The sequence below is a fragment of the Megalobrama amblycephala genome, linkage group LG8 (assembly GCF_018812025.1).
Source record: "Megalobrama amblycephala isolate DHTTF-2021 linkage group LG8, ASM1881202v1, whole genome shotgun sequence".
NCBI lineage: Eukaryota > Metazoa > Chordata > Actinopteri > Cypriniformes > Xenocyprididae > Megalobrama > Megalobrama amblycephala.
Window position 1 is genome coordinate 33,771,830 of NC_063051.1, and position 17,110 is coordinate 33,788,939.

At 37.0% G+C, this 17,110-nt stretch overlaps 1 protein-coding gene across 3 annotated transcripts in view; it reads left to right on the top strand.

Annotated features, from left to right (window-relative positions):
* Positions 1 to 13,368: 13,368 nt before the first annotated feature.
* xirp2a (xin actin binding repeat containing 2a) overlaps positions 13,369 to 17,110 on the top strand; it is a 34,727-nt gene continuing 30,985 nt past the window's right edge. The window contains exon 1 of one of the 3 annotated variants that reach the window (XM_048200763.1): positions 13,369 to 14,064. In XM_048200763.1, coding sequence (XP_048056720.1) covers positions 13,879 to 14,064 — 186 coding nt within the window. In that variant the 5' untranslated portion in view covers positions 13,369 to 13,878. The remainder of the gene's footprint in view (positions 14,065 to 17,110) is intronic. The other 2 variants (XM_048200764.1, XM_048200762.1) reach the window with 2 other exon arrangements.

Sequence of the window (17,110 nt, forward strand, 5' to 3'; positions counted from 1 at the left end):
ACTTTGGCAGTTTGATACACGCTCTGAACCACTGATTCGAAACAAAAGATTTGTGAAGCTTCATGAAGCAGTGTTTTGAAATCACCCATCACTAGATATTGCTGAATTAAGTCATTATTTTTGTTATTTTAGTATTCTCATCGCTTCATAACATTAAGGTTGAACCACTGTAGTCACATGAACTGTTTTAAATATGTCTTTAGTAGCTTTCTGGGCATTGAAAGTGTTAATTGTCTTGCTGTCAATGCAGGCCTCAATGAGCCATCGGATTTGATCAAAAATATCTTAATTTGTGTTCCGAAGATGTGGTGTGGAACGACATGAGGGTGAGTAATTAATGACAGAATTTTCAGTTTGGGTGAACTAACCCTTTAAAGGGGCACATCCTATATTTTTTCTGTGCGTCTAATCAGAAGTTGTTTATTATGTCTTTACCTGACACCTGGTGCAAACAACACGTTTCTGGAATAGCAAAAACCACAGAAATTAAATAAAAAAAATATCTTACTACAAAAATTACTTTTAAATTCTCAAATAATGATTCTTTTTTTATATAATTATTTATTATTTCCTTTCACATAAGATTTAATGTAAATATGAGTTGTACATCTTGGCACGCAAACCCTTTAGATGCTTACTTCTATTGGTAGTGATTCTTATTTTAGGGACTTTATTTCCGATGGTAATCAATATTATGCAACAAATGCTGTTCATTGAAGCCTAAACATTCTTTTAATTTGTACACCACAGATGATGGCGAATACAAGACACGTATCCATTCCACCCCTCCGTAAATGAGCGCAATGTTAGCAGACTTCGGATAGCCTGAATGTACACTCACTGGTGAACGTGATAGGAAACGCCAATGTCACCCTACTGAATGTCTCTGTGCCAGACAGCCACATGTCTCACCTCCTCATTTTATTTTGAACAAAAAGAAAGAAAGAAAAAAAAAAACATGCATAGATCTTCCAGATCTAATACCATTCCGTGCATAGGTGCAGGTCAACCTGTCAGTGGATGTCTACTGAAAAACAATTTTCCTCGTTTCTGAAGTTCAATGTCTGTCGCCGAGCAACAGCAACACCCTGAGTTCAGCTGAATAATACGATTACGACATGAGCTCTTCTGTTGAATTAGTGGTGGTGATTTTGTATGTATATACTGGCACGCTGTATCTCACCTCTGTACTCAACTCTGTAGAGGAGCACTTTTACACGCCACTTAAACTGTCATTTGGATGCATGTGATCAGTGTGTGAGAGGTGTACGTGCGAGCGTGAAAGAGAAAAAGAATATGAGAGATCTATATGTGTTTTGACTGTATGTACTGGGGCCACCATCGATGTTCTTTATTCTCATTTTCTTTATTGTTTATAATGTAAATAGTAGTTTGAAGCTCATGTTATTGTTTTGTTTGTTTGGTTTTTTTAAATTGACTTATTTTGTTTACATTTTTTTGCACAGTGCTACATGTGAAGGCCAGGTCCTGGTTTTAAATGTACATAAAAATTTATGAAGCAATCAGTGGTCGTCATATTTCATTCGTAGTGTGGTAGTAAACTGCATGCACTATATTAACCAATTACATGGTGACGTTATTTTAAAAGCCAAAAGAATAAAGATCATATTTTTTGTACCAAAGTTAAACTTATTATATTCGTTATTACGCAGTCTGAAAGTACTTTGCAAATATAATTTCGAGAGAGAATCATGGCAGAGAAATACATACCTTTTTGTTGGGTTACTTGAAAATGCTTATGATTTGCAATCGTGTACCTTTTGTTTTGAATGTGCAATATGAATTGATTTCCTCTGAAGCCGAGCAGAGTTTGCAGACATCCACTGTAGTTTTCCAAAATAAAGCACATTTTGGGAAACCAGTAACTGAAAAGCCTATAAGACAGTTATTTTGGAAATGTTTTTTTTTTTTTTTTTTTTTTGTCAAATAAGCAGCGTTTGTCTCCAGTCTATTGGCTGTATTAGTATATTTGTGCCATTCAAAAATTAATAAATAATCCAAATATAACAAATAGCTATCAGTCGATATAGCCATTATTTTGTGAACATTTCACCTCTGGACATCACAAATGGCTGAGAAGAGAAATGGAAGGAGGTGTAGAAGAGAGGTAAGAACAGGAGAGGGTCTAAATTTAGTCTGTTGGGTGAGATTAACTGCTGCAATCATCCTTCTAGTACTGCCGGACTCCTGTTTTAACATGGAAGCAAGACTGTGTGTGTGTGTGTGTGTGTGTGTGTACATGGAGAAACACTCTGCAATCAGGAGTGACCCTGCTGGAGTGCCTTTCTTCCTGTTGCCTGGCAACCTGACATCACAGTACACCCTTCAGTGATTGATCACACAGCATCTACCCATAGTGCTCTGGGGTTTGCAGCAGGCTTTCCCCAACCAACAGCCCTCATTCTCAGTGTCTCTCATCCCCTCTCTCCCACACTCACTCATTCATGCTTTCTGTTCAGTCATAGAGAGAGACACAGGCTCACGTTTCCTGATGTCACACTGTCCCTGTCTGATTCTTTTAGTCTTTTATGGTGAGGTCTGCTACAGGAGATGACGCTGCTGTGTTTATGTATGAGCTGATAAGGTTCTTTATGGTCTGAAAGTGCGTTTGTTTCTCCATTTTTTCCCCCAAATCAAATGAATCAAAAAACAGAAAAATAATGAAGGATAACATCAGAGATGCACAGATTAATATCCGCACCATATTCTAAAAAAATAGAGGGTGGGGTTGGTGAGTGACTGACACGGGTACCAAAGCCAGATTTCAATAAAGTCTCATTCTAAATAGTCCGAGGCGCCCTCTTGTGGTTGAATGATGGTACACATGTGTTGTATGATCGGCGTTTGCCCTTCATAAGCAAACGTGGCGTTGCACCACATGAGCAGGGAGTTTTTAATGATTTCTCTCTTAAAGGGGCCATAGCCTGCACTTTTTAAATCATGTTTTGATCAAGTGATAAAGTAACTAATCGCTACGTTTTCAGTAAATAGTCAGTGAAAAAAGGTGCTTTAGAAAATGCTGATGATCAGACTCAGGTAAATTACACCGTTTTAAGGAATTCTCCTTTTTACGTTTTAGGTAATGCATTTTGTCACTTAAGAAATTATGTTTTACTACAATGAATTGGATTTTTAATTGTGCAAGAGGTCAAAAACTCAATAGCTACTGTCAGGGGTTAAAATGTGCTTAAAACTAATTTATTTTCTTGGTATGTATTTAATATCTAGTAGACCTATTAAATATTTTTGCATCTAAATCTCAGAAGACACCAAAGTGTATACCGTATGCGTGGAAATGTGCCTGTGAATGTGGTCAGTTGAGCACACAGACTTTGAGCACCATTAACAAATAACCATAATTAAAGTTATAGCCTACATCCTGAAATCTTTGTGTATAAAAAACTTCAAATTAAGTCTTTATTAGGGCTTGCATCTTTTTATTCATGTTATAGTGGACATGAAATGAAATGAAAGAAAGTCAAACAGGTTTGGAATGACATGAAGGTGATTAAATGATGACAGAATTTTCATTTTGGGTAAACTATCCTTTAACTTTCTGGATTTAGTTGGATGCTTCGCTGAGTATTGTAGACTAATTAAGCACACAGTGTGAGGTTTGTGCAAAAAAAATCACTGTCTTAAGAAAGTCTCTCTTAAAGGGTTAGTTCACCCCAAAATAAAAAACTTGTGTCATTAATTACTCACCCTCATGTCATTCCAAACCCGTAACCTGTATTTCAAATGATATCTGAAAGATTTCTGTCCCTCCGTTGACAGTCCACCCAACTACCACTTTGCACTTTCTCACAAAGAAAATATAAGAACAAATCTCATTGGTTCTTGTGGAATCCATTTTTTATTGGCTCTGGTTCAAACATGCTGCATTACACACAAGAATAAACCGCATTGGTTTTCACACATCAAGCAAGTTTGTTTGAGCTTCCGTTTCTGATGTGTGCAATGTGAATAAAAGTTAAATTAAATCTGTTTATCATATAAAACAATTGTGTCTCTTCAGCAGAAATTTTTTATGAACTTTTTGAAGCATCAGAATTCATTTAAAATATCTTACAGGTTTGGAACGACATGAGGGTAATTGATTGACAGTTTTTTTTTGTTTGTTTTTTTAATTTTTGGTTGAACTAAACCTTTGAACCTCTTGTGGAAAAGAAGTACACGTTAGTATAGGTCTACTTTTAAAAATAGCACTTAATACAGAAACAATATACTTTAAAGGAATATACTTACAGTAAATGCAAACTTAGTGTAATTTTTTGGACAGTTAACTGGCATGTTATTTACAGTTAAATGAAGATGTAATAGTTAAAATGTTTTATTAAATGTAGTTAGTTCAACTTAAGAGTACTTTTATGACACATTTAAAGGGTTAGTTCACCCAAAAATGATTAAATGAAATTAATTACTCACCCTCATGTCGTTCCAAACCTGTAAGACCTCATCTTCGGAACACAAATGAATTTATTTTTGACGAAATTTGAGAGGTTAGTCAACCTAACTACAGTGGTTCAGCCACAGAGTCGGCGTTCTGCCGTAGAACCTGGAAGCACTGAACGTAAATAGTGTAGGAGAATGACAGGGGAGAGAAGAAATTGTTGAATAAATCATTATTTTTGTTTGTTTTTTGTGCACAAAAAATATTCTCATCACTTCATAACATTAGGGTTGAACCACTGTAGTCATGTTGACTATTTTAACCATGTCTTTACTACTTTTCTGGACATTGAATGTGGTACTTACATTGCTTTCTATGGAGGATAAAAAAAACCCTCTTGGATTTCATCAAAAATATCTTAATTTGTGTTCCGAAGATGAACGAAGGTCTACAGGTTTGGAACGACATGAGTGTGAGTAATTAATGACAGAATTTTCATTTTTGGGTGAACTAACTCTAAGTAGGAATTAGATACATTTTTATATGTAATTTCATAATTCTATTGTTTTTAATGGTAAACTACAATACTTTAATATAATTTCTATTGAAAATAATTGTAGTGTCATGTATTTAAATATGTAATTACACATTTGATAAAGTTTAAGTTGTAATTTTGAATTTAAAATACTTTAATTGTAATATAAAATAACACACTACAGTTAAAATTACAATCAAGTATTTTACATGCACTTTCGTTTGTTCACATCAAAACAAGCATAGTTCATTAAAGCACAACAAAAGATTATTAAAATATAATGACCTAAATTCAATTTAAGTAAAACTTTTAATTTGACATTATTACAATACAAAGTGCACTTTTTAACAGTTAAGAAACAGTCATGAAAGTGTAATCTCTTTAAGTAGCCTTTTATGTCATTAATATTACATTATCTATCAATTAAGAGCCCTTCTTTTTCACACGGGTTTATTGTATGCTTGTGTAAATGTGTGAGCTCCTAAATGTGTGTGCGGCTCTTTAAATGCTGTGAGTAACTGCTTCTGAATGTCACCAGCTCAATTTTTCCACCAAGTAAAAATGTGGGAAAATAAAAGAAAAAGCCTGATGATGTTTAAAAAAGGGAAGGGAGGGGAGGTGGAAACCATCTCACCATCTGCATTTGTGTTAAAGGGAAAGTACAGGCATTTTACCAAACCCAACAAGCTGCAAAGAGACTAGAAATGTCCCTCTTTGTAACACATGGATAAATGTTCTGATGGGTAAAAGTGATGAGAAGAAAGGCATGTGATCCAAGGAACAATGCATTTAACTCTTTGAGCTGTGTTCCTCCGTGGAATCTCATATTGCCAGAAGTAGAAGATAAGTAGGTCAAGTGAGGAGAGAGTGAAGGAGAGAAAGAAACAGAGAAAGACAACCTCAATCCAACCTGAAACACTTCTCTTTACCAATCTCATCTCCACTCAAAGACTGGAAACAACTGAGATGACAGATTCAACACATGGTCGAATATACACTACAATATTTTACTCTCCAGAGTCAGTGTATTGCATGATAATGTCTGACCACCAAGAACTATTTTCATGAAACTGAAAATGGTCCCAAACACAAGAGTGCAATACAATAGAGAGCCATTTAAAGAGTCTGGGACCAAACAGCTAAAGAATGCTCATTACAAGAACATAAAAATTCCTTTTTAGGAGGGCTGAGTTTTTTCCCCATTGTGAACAAAATGTCACAGGGCCTTCCAGGCCATGAGAAGACTAATGTGAGACTTCCAGTCTTTGCTTGTCAGGTGTTGATGATAGTTTATTAAAAGAACTGAATGGTATGGTGATGGTAATTCATGGTCGTCCTCAAGAATATGTGTAAGGCTCTCTGCTGTTTCACTTTTATTAGCTGCTTCACTCAAAAATCATTTTCAAAGTATTATGATATGATAACACAATTTTCCAAAAGTAATATTCAAACAAATGGTCTAAATTAGATTTATTTAAATATGCTTAAAGGGTTAGTTCACCCAAAAATGAAAATTCTGTCATTAATTACTCATTCTCATGTCGTTCCACACCTGTGAGACCTTCATTCATCTTCAGAACACAAATTAAGGTATTTTTGATAAAATCTGATGGCACAGTGAGTTCTGCATCGGCAACAATAACACTCCCTTTTTCAATGCCCAGAAAGCTACTAAAAACATATTTAAAACAGTTCTTGTGACTAAAGTGGTTGAAACTTAATGTTATGAAGCGATGAGAATACTTTTGGTGTGCCAAAAATAACAATAGCAACTTTATTCCACAATATCTAGTGATGGGCGATCTCAAAACACTGCTTCATGAAGCTTCAAAGCTTTACGAATCATTTGTTTCGAATCAGTGGTTCAGCGCACCAAAATCACATGATTTCAGTAAACGAGGCTTGGTTACATAAGTGTTTTGAAACTTCAATAGTTCACGTGACTTTGGCAGTTTGATACACGCTCCGAACCACTGATTCAAAACAAAAGATTCATAAAGCTTTGAAGTTTCATGAAGCAGTGTTTTGAAATCACCCATCACTAGATATTGTGCAATAAAGTTGCTATTTTGTTATTTTTGGCACACGAAAAGTATTCTCGTCACTTTATAATATTAAGGTTGAACCACTGTAGTCACATGAACTGTTTTAAATATGTCTTTAGCAGCTTTCTGGGCACTGAAAAAGGGAGTGTTATTGCTGGTGATGCAGGCCTCACTGAGCCATCAGATTTCATCAAAAATATCTTAATTTGTGTTCCGAAGATGAACGAAGGGGGAGTAATTAATGACATAATTTTAATTTTTGGGTGAACTAACCCTTTAATTTAGTTAAATTTGATAAGTATAGAATTCAATTAATGTCAGTTCAATTAATGCAAAAGCAAACTGTCGTTTAAAACCTTTTGAATTATGTTTTCTAAGTTTAACGAAGTTTAAATTAAATAATTTTATTTATTTTATATTTTCATTTTTTAGTCAACATTTGAAATATTTTTGAGTTATTTCTATTGGAATTAAAAGAATAGTTCACCCAAAAATTCATTCACTTCATTTACTCACCCTCAATGTCGATTGACTTTCTTTCTTCTGTGGAACACAAAAGAAGATATTTAGAAGAATGTTGGTAATAGTTTAGTGACCACTGACTCCACTGAATGAATAAAAAAACTGAGACATGTCTCAAAATATCTTCTTTTGTGTTCAGGAGATGCAATAAAGTCATACAGGTTAGGAACGACTTGGGGGTGAGTAAATGATGACAGAATTTTCATTTTGGGTGAACTATCCTTTAACTTTCTGGATTTAGTTGGCTGCTTCACTGAGTATTGTAGACTAATTAAGCACACAATGTGAGGTTTGTGCAAAAAACAAATAAAAATAAAAATCTGGCCCTCCTTCAAAATGTCTAGAAATATCGTCCACAAATGAGTAAACTCTAGCAGAATGTCTCTCTCTCTGTATTTCGGTGTGTGTGTAGTACTGTATGTAAGATGAGTGGACGGGCCTGTAAGCGAGCTGTGTTTCTGTGAGTTGAATAATGCATTTCTGTGACGTTCTCCTCCTCTCTCTCTCCTTACAGTCGTGTCTTACTTCTCTTATCATTAGTTTGCATTAACCTGACCCCATCATTCCCTCTCTTCCATTATCTCTCCTGCTCTGTACTTGCAATCTCCATCTTTTCGCCTCATCAGACATTCTTACAGTCTCCTCAGTGAAGTACAAGCACCCTCTGTAGCAGAAGGTAAGAGCGTGTAAATCTAGGTCACATGTTTTCACCTGTCCGTGACTCAGCCGTCTGAACGTGTCCTGTGTGGAATTCATTTACTAAAGTAATGCTGGTCACAGAATCCTCCCACCGGTTTATATATATAACGGTTTTCCTCCATTCATCCGTCTGTCTATGGCCATTTCCTGTAAGATAATCATGCAGTCATGATAAAACTGTTCACAATAAGAATGAGTTGAAGCACAGCAGTTGATTTTTTTCTGCTTACAAGCTCAGATCTATCAACAGCATCTATGGCATGCTGTTGATTACCACAGGAAATAATTTCAACTGTTTGTAAAAACAATATGCATGAGAGTAAAACAATGTCCTAACCAGGCAATGTAGTGATAAAAGCTCAGTTTGTGTCATGTCTAGCTGTGACCATGACAGGACATTTTGTCCACTGCCTGATATCTCATTGGCCCAAAATCTAGTTCTATCGTATATACCCTACAGTTCAAAAGTTTGGGGTCGATAAGATTTTACAATTTTTTAACAAGAAATCTGTTCAACAAGGCTGCATTCATTTGATACAGTTAAAAACAGTAATAATGCTGTATATTATTAGACTACAACTGAACTGTTTTCTATTTTAATATATTTTAAAATGTAATTTATTTCTGTTTTAGCAGCCATTACTCCAGTCTTCAGTGTCAAATGATCCTTCAGAAATCATTCTAAACATTATTATCAATATTGAAAACAGTTGTGCCGCTTAATATTTCTGTGAAAAAGGGTCAAAAGGACTAGCCTGGATGCCAGCCGAACTTAGCCCCGCCCACAACATTTTGAGGTCGGGGAGTTCGGTCTGGACTCGATCTGTAGAGGAGTAATTATGCCCGAACAGAAACTGTTCGGACCAATCACATTGTCAGGGCGATGATTGACAGAATAGGCTTGTTTGAGATGAGCAAATTCTGCGCAGAACCGATCACCGGTGATCACCGCGAGATGCATGCCGGTTAGAAATGTGTCCGAGGGTGGGCCGCCTTGCTCTGATGTCATGCCGACGTGTGTCAAAAACCTCTCGCGAGTGCGAGGCGGACGTGTCGGATTCTGCAGTCGAGCGCAGTTGCTCTCCACCGACTGCGCTGACCAAAAGCACGATGGGAAACGACTTGCTGACGACACAGCTTAAAGCTTATTGGTTTAAACAACCGTGATGTATTGATCTGATTTAAAATGTTTGATTTTAAAACTCTAATATCATGTTTTTATGTGTAATAATAATGTGTGAATATTCCCAAACTCTCTGACACAGTGATCTCTCTATGGGTTATGCGAACGTTGTCATTTATAAAAAAAAATATATAAAAGCATGTCTATAATTAAAGTAAAAATGATTGATACACACATCTTTCGAATGGAAATAAATAAGTACTTTGGGTGTATTGTTCATTATGTTTATTTTCATATAAAAGCAACGGAACTTAAATTACATCCAGTTTATCAGCAACACAGCGCACGAGTGTGAATCCCGCGATATCCGCCTTTGATCTCGTAGGTTCTGATCCACTACGAGAACAGAGAACTGTTCGTCTTGCCTGCACTTTTTTCACTCCTCCCCTAACTGCAGCCGCCTACTCTCGGCTGAACTTCAGGCGAGGCTAGGCGCACCTCAAACAAGCCTATTATCACCAGAAACGTAATCAGCCACGTCATCAAAGAGCGCTTGGGGAGTTTGATTGACAAGCAATCTAACCAATCAGAACGCCGCATCCAACATTTTGTCCGACAAAGCAGTCAGGAGTTAGAACATTAACCTCGGTGGAGTTAAACTTGAAAAACTGTGCATATTGACGTCTTTCCGCGTTTGAAACAACATTCATTCTCATGTTCATTCATGTTTATTTGATGCTATAAATGGACTAGTAGGAAGAGATGATCGGTTCACGAGCCTCTTGAGCTGAGGCGCTACAGCAATCTGTCACGATCATGGTCACAACACATTAAAGAGCCACAAAACGGTTTTTATTGTTTGAATTTTTTTAATAACTACACAGTTTGAAAGCTGGGACTTTGTTTAATATCATAAGTAACCTGCTCTGTCTCGTCTGTCGATGTGTTGTCAGTTTCCTCTTTGCTCCGCGATGTATTTTCCACTCTGTGTGGCGTGACAGCGCCACGGCTTGTCGGACAAAGCAACAGTAACTAAGGGGGGCGAGTCTTTGCGAAAGGTCAAGGTTAGTTTACAACAATGATGGCTGTTGAAGAACTGAGATGTGTAGATTCCGCCATCGCGTCCGTTATAGAAGATATCGACAGCGCATTATTTTGAAAAAAGGAATAGAGGACCGCGATCAAGGCATTTGTCGATGGGAAAGATGTCTTTGCCGTCCTTCCTACGGAATTCGGCAAAAGTTTGATTTATCAGCTGGCCCCGATGGTCGCTAAGAAGAGTTCTGTTGACAACTATGCGTCGCTCAACATACGTCACTTACTCTGTAGCTCTGATTGGTTGTAGGTCTATCCAATTGAGGTCTTTCCTGGATCGGTTGAAATACGCCCCCATAATCAAAGCCCAATGGAGCAGTATCAGACTCATATTCGAACTAGAATGGAGTATGACCATGTCAGGCTACAAAAGGACAGCATTCATTTGAATTAGATCTTTTGTAATACATTATATGTATTTACTGTCATTTTTGATGAATGTGTCCTTAATAAAAGTATTAATTTCATTAAAAAATGTAAAAATATTTTGACTGACCCCAAACTTTTGAACAGTAATGTAACTATATTGTCACTGTAAACGTTTTGTGTCATGCCTGGTTAGGACACAATACAATGGTTGCCCCATTTATTTATTGTAACTAAGATACAAGTAAAAATATAAATCAGTTATTGTGAACAGATACTAACAATAGAGCCTAAATTCTCATCATACGCAGACCAAATACTACAGAAACAATTCAAATGTTATAAGCTGCTTGAGGAGTAGCACTTGTATAAAGCACTCATGATCACCAGCTAAAATTCATGGGGTTTTTTTTGTTGTTGTTTTTTTCGATAAAAAAGTGGCAATTATGAGATAAGCTCTCTGAATTTTGGCTTTATATGTCGCAATTGTGAGCTCTAATGTGTAAATCACAATATGCAATCTTATTTTTTTCTTATAAAGTTGCAGTAAGTGGTCTGGCAAATGCTAACGTTAGCCTGCTAGCAGCATTGAAAGCATACAATCCCATCCCTCTGTCCAAAGCCACACCACCCCCCAAAACACAAGAATGCACACACACACTTAGCTATCGGCAAAGTGGCACAAGAGACGCCGTTAAAGGTGCTAAAGAGGATGTTTTGTTTTATACATTTTTGCAATATTACTTGAAACTGTCTTTACTAACTGATAAAAGACTATTTATTAGGTGCACTGAAAGGAATAATATAGAGTGCCCCAGGGATGACGCATTTTTGTAGGCAAAACCCGGAAGCGAGTTAGCATTAAAATGCCATTTTAGGACTTCCAGTTCCAATGCCGTAAAGTCTATGGGTTTTTTGAATGGGTTTTTGCTAAATCGCCTGAAATAAGGTCTTTGGTTAACAAAGCCTCTAAATACTTTCATGTTTTGATCTATGACACACCAGTTATAACCCACTTGTGATTTTTTAAACTTTTACTGTGTCTTAAAATCGGCGGTTGCTAACAAGTTGCTAAAAGGGACTACTTCCTTTGGCGGGGACTTTAGACGTCATCACTAAAAACGGGACATTTGGACAGCATTTCTCATGAAAAAGTGGAAAAGTATTCATAACAGCACAGATCATAATCAGCGAGCATGACAGCGAGCAAAAACAAGTTGTTTTTTAAATACAGTTTGAGGAGGCTTGGTGGTGACGACGTTGATCCGCGACCATGGTGTGCTATAGTCCGTTTATAGCCTAATGTTAGCCTTTTATATCTGACGACTTTATTTAGGCTTCAAAATCTATAAATGTTGTGTTAACTTGTAAAGATTATCTTGATAGACAAAACGTGTAAGTGTCATAACCCTTTGTTAAACACAGAGCTTATTTTCTGCGATTTTCCAAAAGTCTATGGGAAAAATGCATAGGCTTTCAACCGAGGGAACCCGTGCGCCGCTAACTTCCGGGTTGGCCTACAAAAACACGTCATCCCTGGGGCACTCTATTAATATACATCATCTGTGCATGAGGTAGGACCTTAAAAACATCAGCGAATCGTTTACGCGATCATCGTGTAAACGATTGGCCCTCTGGCTTGTCAATCACTGCCGTGACGTTCCTTGTGAGAGACGAGCGCGGCTGCGTGCTCCAGTAACTTTCCACACTCCACAGGCGCTGCATGCAATGTTTTTGTCAGGAGACAGGAGTAACAAATGCAGATTATGAGTTACCTGCAGTGAGTCCGACATAATGAATCCACTAACACGACACAGCGAATGCCGGTGGTAAACACTCGTGTTCCAATACTCCTGCACGAGTTTTGGGAGGCGTTCCCTCGAAATGAGCTGTGAAGGAGGGGGGTTGTTCTTACGCATGCGCTCATTTCAAAAACTCAGTCTTAATTTTCTCAGTCGACGAAAAGATCCTCTTTAGCACCTTTAAACTAACTGTCTCATAACATTATAATAATAATGAATATAAACACTGTCTAACTCTGCATAGCATGAAACGCACTGATGGCGTATGATGTCTGCGCGAACAGGATGTAAAAACACACGTTGACAGGCAGGTAGTCATTGTATTATTTCATTTGGACCGAATATAATAATTGGATGAACATTTTATGGTCCTACGCCTTCCACAGACGGTATACATTTATAGAAAATGTGTTTAACATGGTATCCAGGATATGAGGAGACTTTCAACCAGTATGAATCACCGGCACATTTCAGTCCCTAGCAAAAAGCATGTGGGGCGGGGAGGGGGTTGATTTCCAATGGTGGTCTCCAATGAAGGTGAAGATTACTGAAATACGTTTTACAAAATTATTCTACTTCAAAATGTTATGTTTAATTCAATGTTACTAGTCTTGCCATTTCTTTGTAATTATTTGTGAAAGTGACTAACATTTTCTGAGTGGAAATTTTTTCAAAGGAAATCCTTCGCCAGATGTTTTTCAGTGTAGTTCAGTCTTTATTTAAATAAAATTTATTTTCTTCTTTTTTTTTTTTTTTTAAGTTTTTGGGAATTTTATGGCTGTGTGCAGGATACAGTCTCTGGGTGGGTTCTTTTTTTAGGAAATGTGTGTGTGTTGAAAGGAAAGGGTGTTGGTGTCAAAGCCGTGAGGAGGGCTGTGGTCAAGTTTCCATGATTTGTTCAGGGGTGATGTTTGTTTCCTGTTGCCAGGAGTGTGTGCGATTATGTTTTACCGAACTGCAATGCTTTTGAAACCCTTAACTTTGGCATTCTGTGTGTGCGTGTGATTGTGTTTACTGGAAGGAAATTCATAGCATGAGTTCACAGAGAAGTTTTTTTTTTCTTTTCTTTCCATTTCTCCTCCTTCAAGGCTGTCCTCGGTTTGTCCTTCTGGTTCGGCCTCCTAGACACCACAATTGTGCCACGCAGTCCTTCCTCCACATCCCTCCGTTGCTCTCTTTTCCTCTCTCTCAGCGTGTCTCTCTTCCTCTGTCCACTCTCTCAGTAGTGGTCCTCTCTGCTCTCGTGGGGGAGGCTGGAATATCTGGTTTCCTGAACAATGGAAACTCAATCAGGAAATGGACCCGAGGTGTTGAAAGAAGGAGAGTACGCTTGTTCATCTCCTCTCGCACTGCGGCCTGTGGACGCTAAAGAGGACCTGGAGGAGAACAGGCGCATTGAGAAGTTTGACATCCCACTCAGCAGTCTGAAGCAAATGTTTGAGAAACCGACGGCGCAACATGTGGTGAGTCTCAGAGCGAAAGAGAAAGAATGAGAGAATGAGAATGTGCAGAAGACAAATTATGAGCTCTTGAGTCTGTCTGTTAATGAAAAGAAAGAGTGTGTGCATTAGGATGATGTTTTTATGATATTTCACTGGTGGACTGCAACATATAGATAAATCCTAGGCATTCTAAATAAAATCTAAAGATACATATACTCACATTTCTTCAGGGTCTGTTTGTTTCCCCTCATCATTCTTTGGTATTTAAATGATCTGTTTTTGTACATTTTTTCTTGTTGTTTTGTTAACTTCCAACTGTCTCTTCTGTCTGTGAGATCCTGTTTGAAAATGAAGTGCCTATATGCTAACAGTAACAGATAATGTACTGAAAGACATGGTTAACTTTTGGGTATTTTACAACAAATTCACATTCTTTGCAAACATATTCTTTCTTTGAAGCACATTCACCGGTTAGAGAGCTGGACTACCAATAAAGGTTTGGAGTCAGTAAGATTTATTAATGCTTTTGAAAGCAGTGTCTTACCAGGGCTGCATTTGTTTGATAAAAAAATACAGTAAAAACAGTAATATTGTGAAATATTACTACAATTAAAAATAACTGTTTTCTGTTATAATTTATTTTAAAATGTAATTTATTCCTGTGATGGCAAAGCTGAATTTTCAGCATCATTACTCCAGTCTTCAGTGTCACATGATCCTTCAGAAATCATTCTAATATGCTGATGTGGTGCCTAAGAAACATTTCTTATTATTATCAACAATGAAAATATTTGTGCTGCTTAATATTTTTGTGGAAACCATTCTAGTTTTTTTTTTTTTTGTAAATTCTTTGATAAATAGAAAGTTCAAAAGAACAGCATTTGTTTGAAATAGAATTTTTTGTAACAATGCAAATAAATAAATACATTTATACGACAGCTCTTTCTGGTTCTCGAATCTGATTGGCTGACAGCATGCAATATTTTAGTGATAACTTTTCATCATTTGTATCACTATTGAAGCGACTGTCATGGCAGCTCAAAAAAAATTCCTCCGTATTTTTTACAAATACTACACTTGTTGTAGTTTTAAGAGTTTTTTTTTTTTTAGGTGAGAATGTAGTTGTTTAGACCTGAAATATTTAATCATATTTAATCATAGCACCTATTTTAATGATTGTTTAGACGTTTTCGGAGATGCGAGCTCCAGGCCGTCAGCGATCGTTCAGAGCTCGTGTACCCGCTGAGAACAGCTTCATCTCGGCCAGTGCTTCGGGGATTTGCTGCTGGCTCTTATAGTGGTTAAACATGAGATATAATTCATTTTGGGTACATAAAACGTGCAATCTTTGGTCTTAAATCTATGACTTTTTCCAGAGAAAATTGAATTGGGCTATGTTTAATTTAATAACTTAATATTAATTATTAAACCAGCTGTGTCATTGCCAATACATCTAACCAAACTGTATTCATGCTATCGTAACTCTTCAACCAACTGCACTATCAAAACAATTCAAATTACTCATACATAAATATATAAATTAAAAAAATCTTACTGTTTCCAAACTTTGAATTTGTAGTATTTATCCATATGCATTTCCACATCTGGCATCCTGTCCAGTCTGACAACAGACAGAAGATATGTAGAGATACATTTTGTGAGCATCAGTTTGTTTCCCCTAATCATGTTTTGGTATATAAGTATTTTAAGCATTGCTGCTTTCTAGTTCTGTAACATCATATTCAAAAGTGAAATGCTGTGCTAATAGTTTGAGACAATGAATTGAAAGGAAAAGTAAAGTGACCTGGGATCCCATTCTTTCTCTGGACAAATTTGGTTTCACTTGCAATAAACCTGGGATTTTCTGTTTTTCTGTTATCAAAGCAACATATCCAATTTCTAAAACCTGATCACTAGCAGGATGGCCTGCTCAAAAGACCAGCTTAGGCTGGCATAATATCCCATGCTGATTCATGCTTATCTGGTCTAGTTTGGAATATTGCCAAGCTGTTTACCAGCACAAGCTGGTGAAACTGGTCAACCAGCATTAACTTTATAATGATACAACACCAGCACACCCGTATCCCATGTTGGTTACTAGCGTTAAAATCTTACTGTATGTTGGTCTTTTCATGAGGGTAAGTGGTTCTCAGGTTTGTGCTACTGAAAGTTATCATACTTCGAAGAACGGCCTTGAAAGTTTAGTGTTCAACAGTCACAGTTCAGTGAAGTGACACTGATGGGATGGCTGAGAATAAAAAATTAATGAGACAGGAATGAGAAATAGGTGATACAAGAATGAAAATTGAAAGAGCAGACATGAAAGGAGTAAGAAAAGATTAATAGAGACAGTAGATTAAGAGAGCAAATCAGTTTAAATTGTGTTTCATAGTTTTCATACCTTGGCAAACTGTTCTGCACTGGAAAGCTCTTGTTTTGCTGGCCTTTTACATAGGAACATTTAATCCCTTAAATTAAATTTTGTTGTGAGCTCACAGAGAGAGAGACAGAGAGAAAGGTCACAATCTGCACAATCTGGTAATACAGAGAATGTGCGTCAGCACACACACACACACACACACACACACACACACACACACACACACACACACACACAACAAAGCTACAGACACTCACAACAGAAGCAGCTACTGGCAATAAACTTGTGGGAAGCAGAGCAACTGTGTGCTGACATGCTTTCACACACACACACACACACACACAATGTTTCACTATGTTATTTAAAACTTATTTTGGGGGTTCTTTCCGCAACACTGGCTTTCGTATAAATAACCCTATAATTTGCATGCGGGTAATGTGTGTGTGTGTGGGCAGAGTAAAACCAACAGAAGAAAGTGAGAGAGATATAGACATATAAAGAGAGAGAAAGGATCAACTAATTAGTTTAGCATGGTTTGGTTTTACTCATACTTTCAAGTACACACACACACACACACACACAAAACCTGCGAGTTCAAAATAATAGTTTTAATGTTATTGAAGTTGTAATAATGACCAGTGTTTGGGGTAAAACATTACAAGCAACTTTAGTTACATTATCAGATTA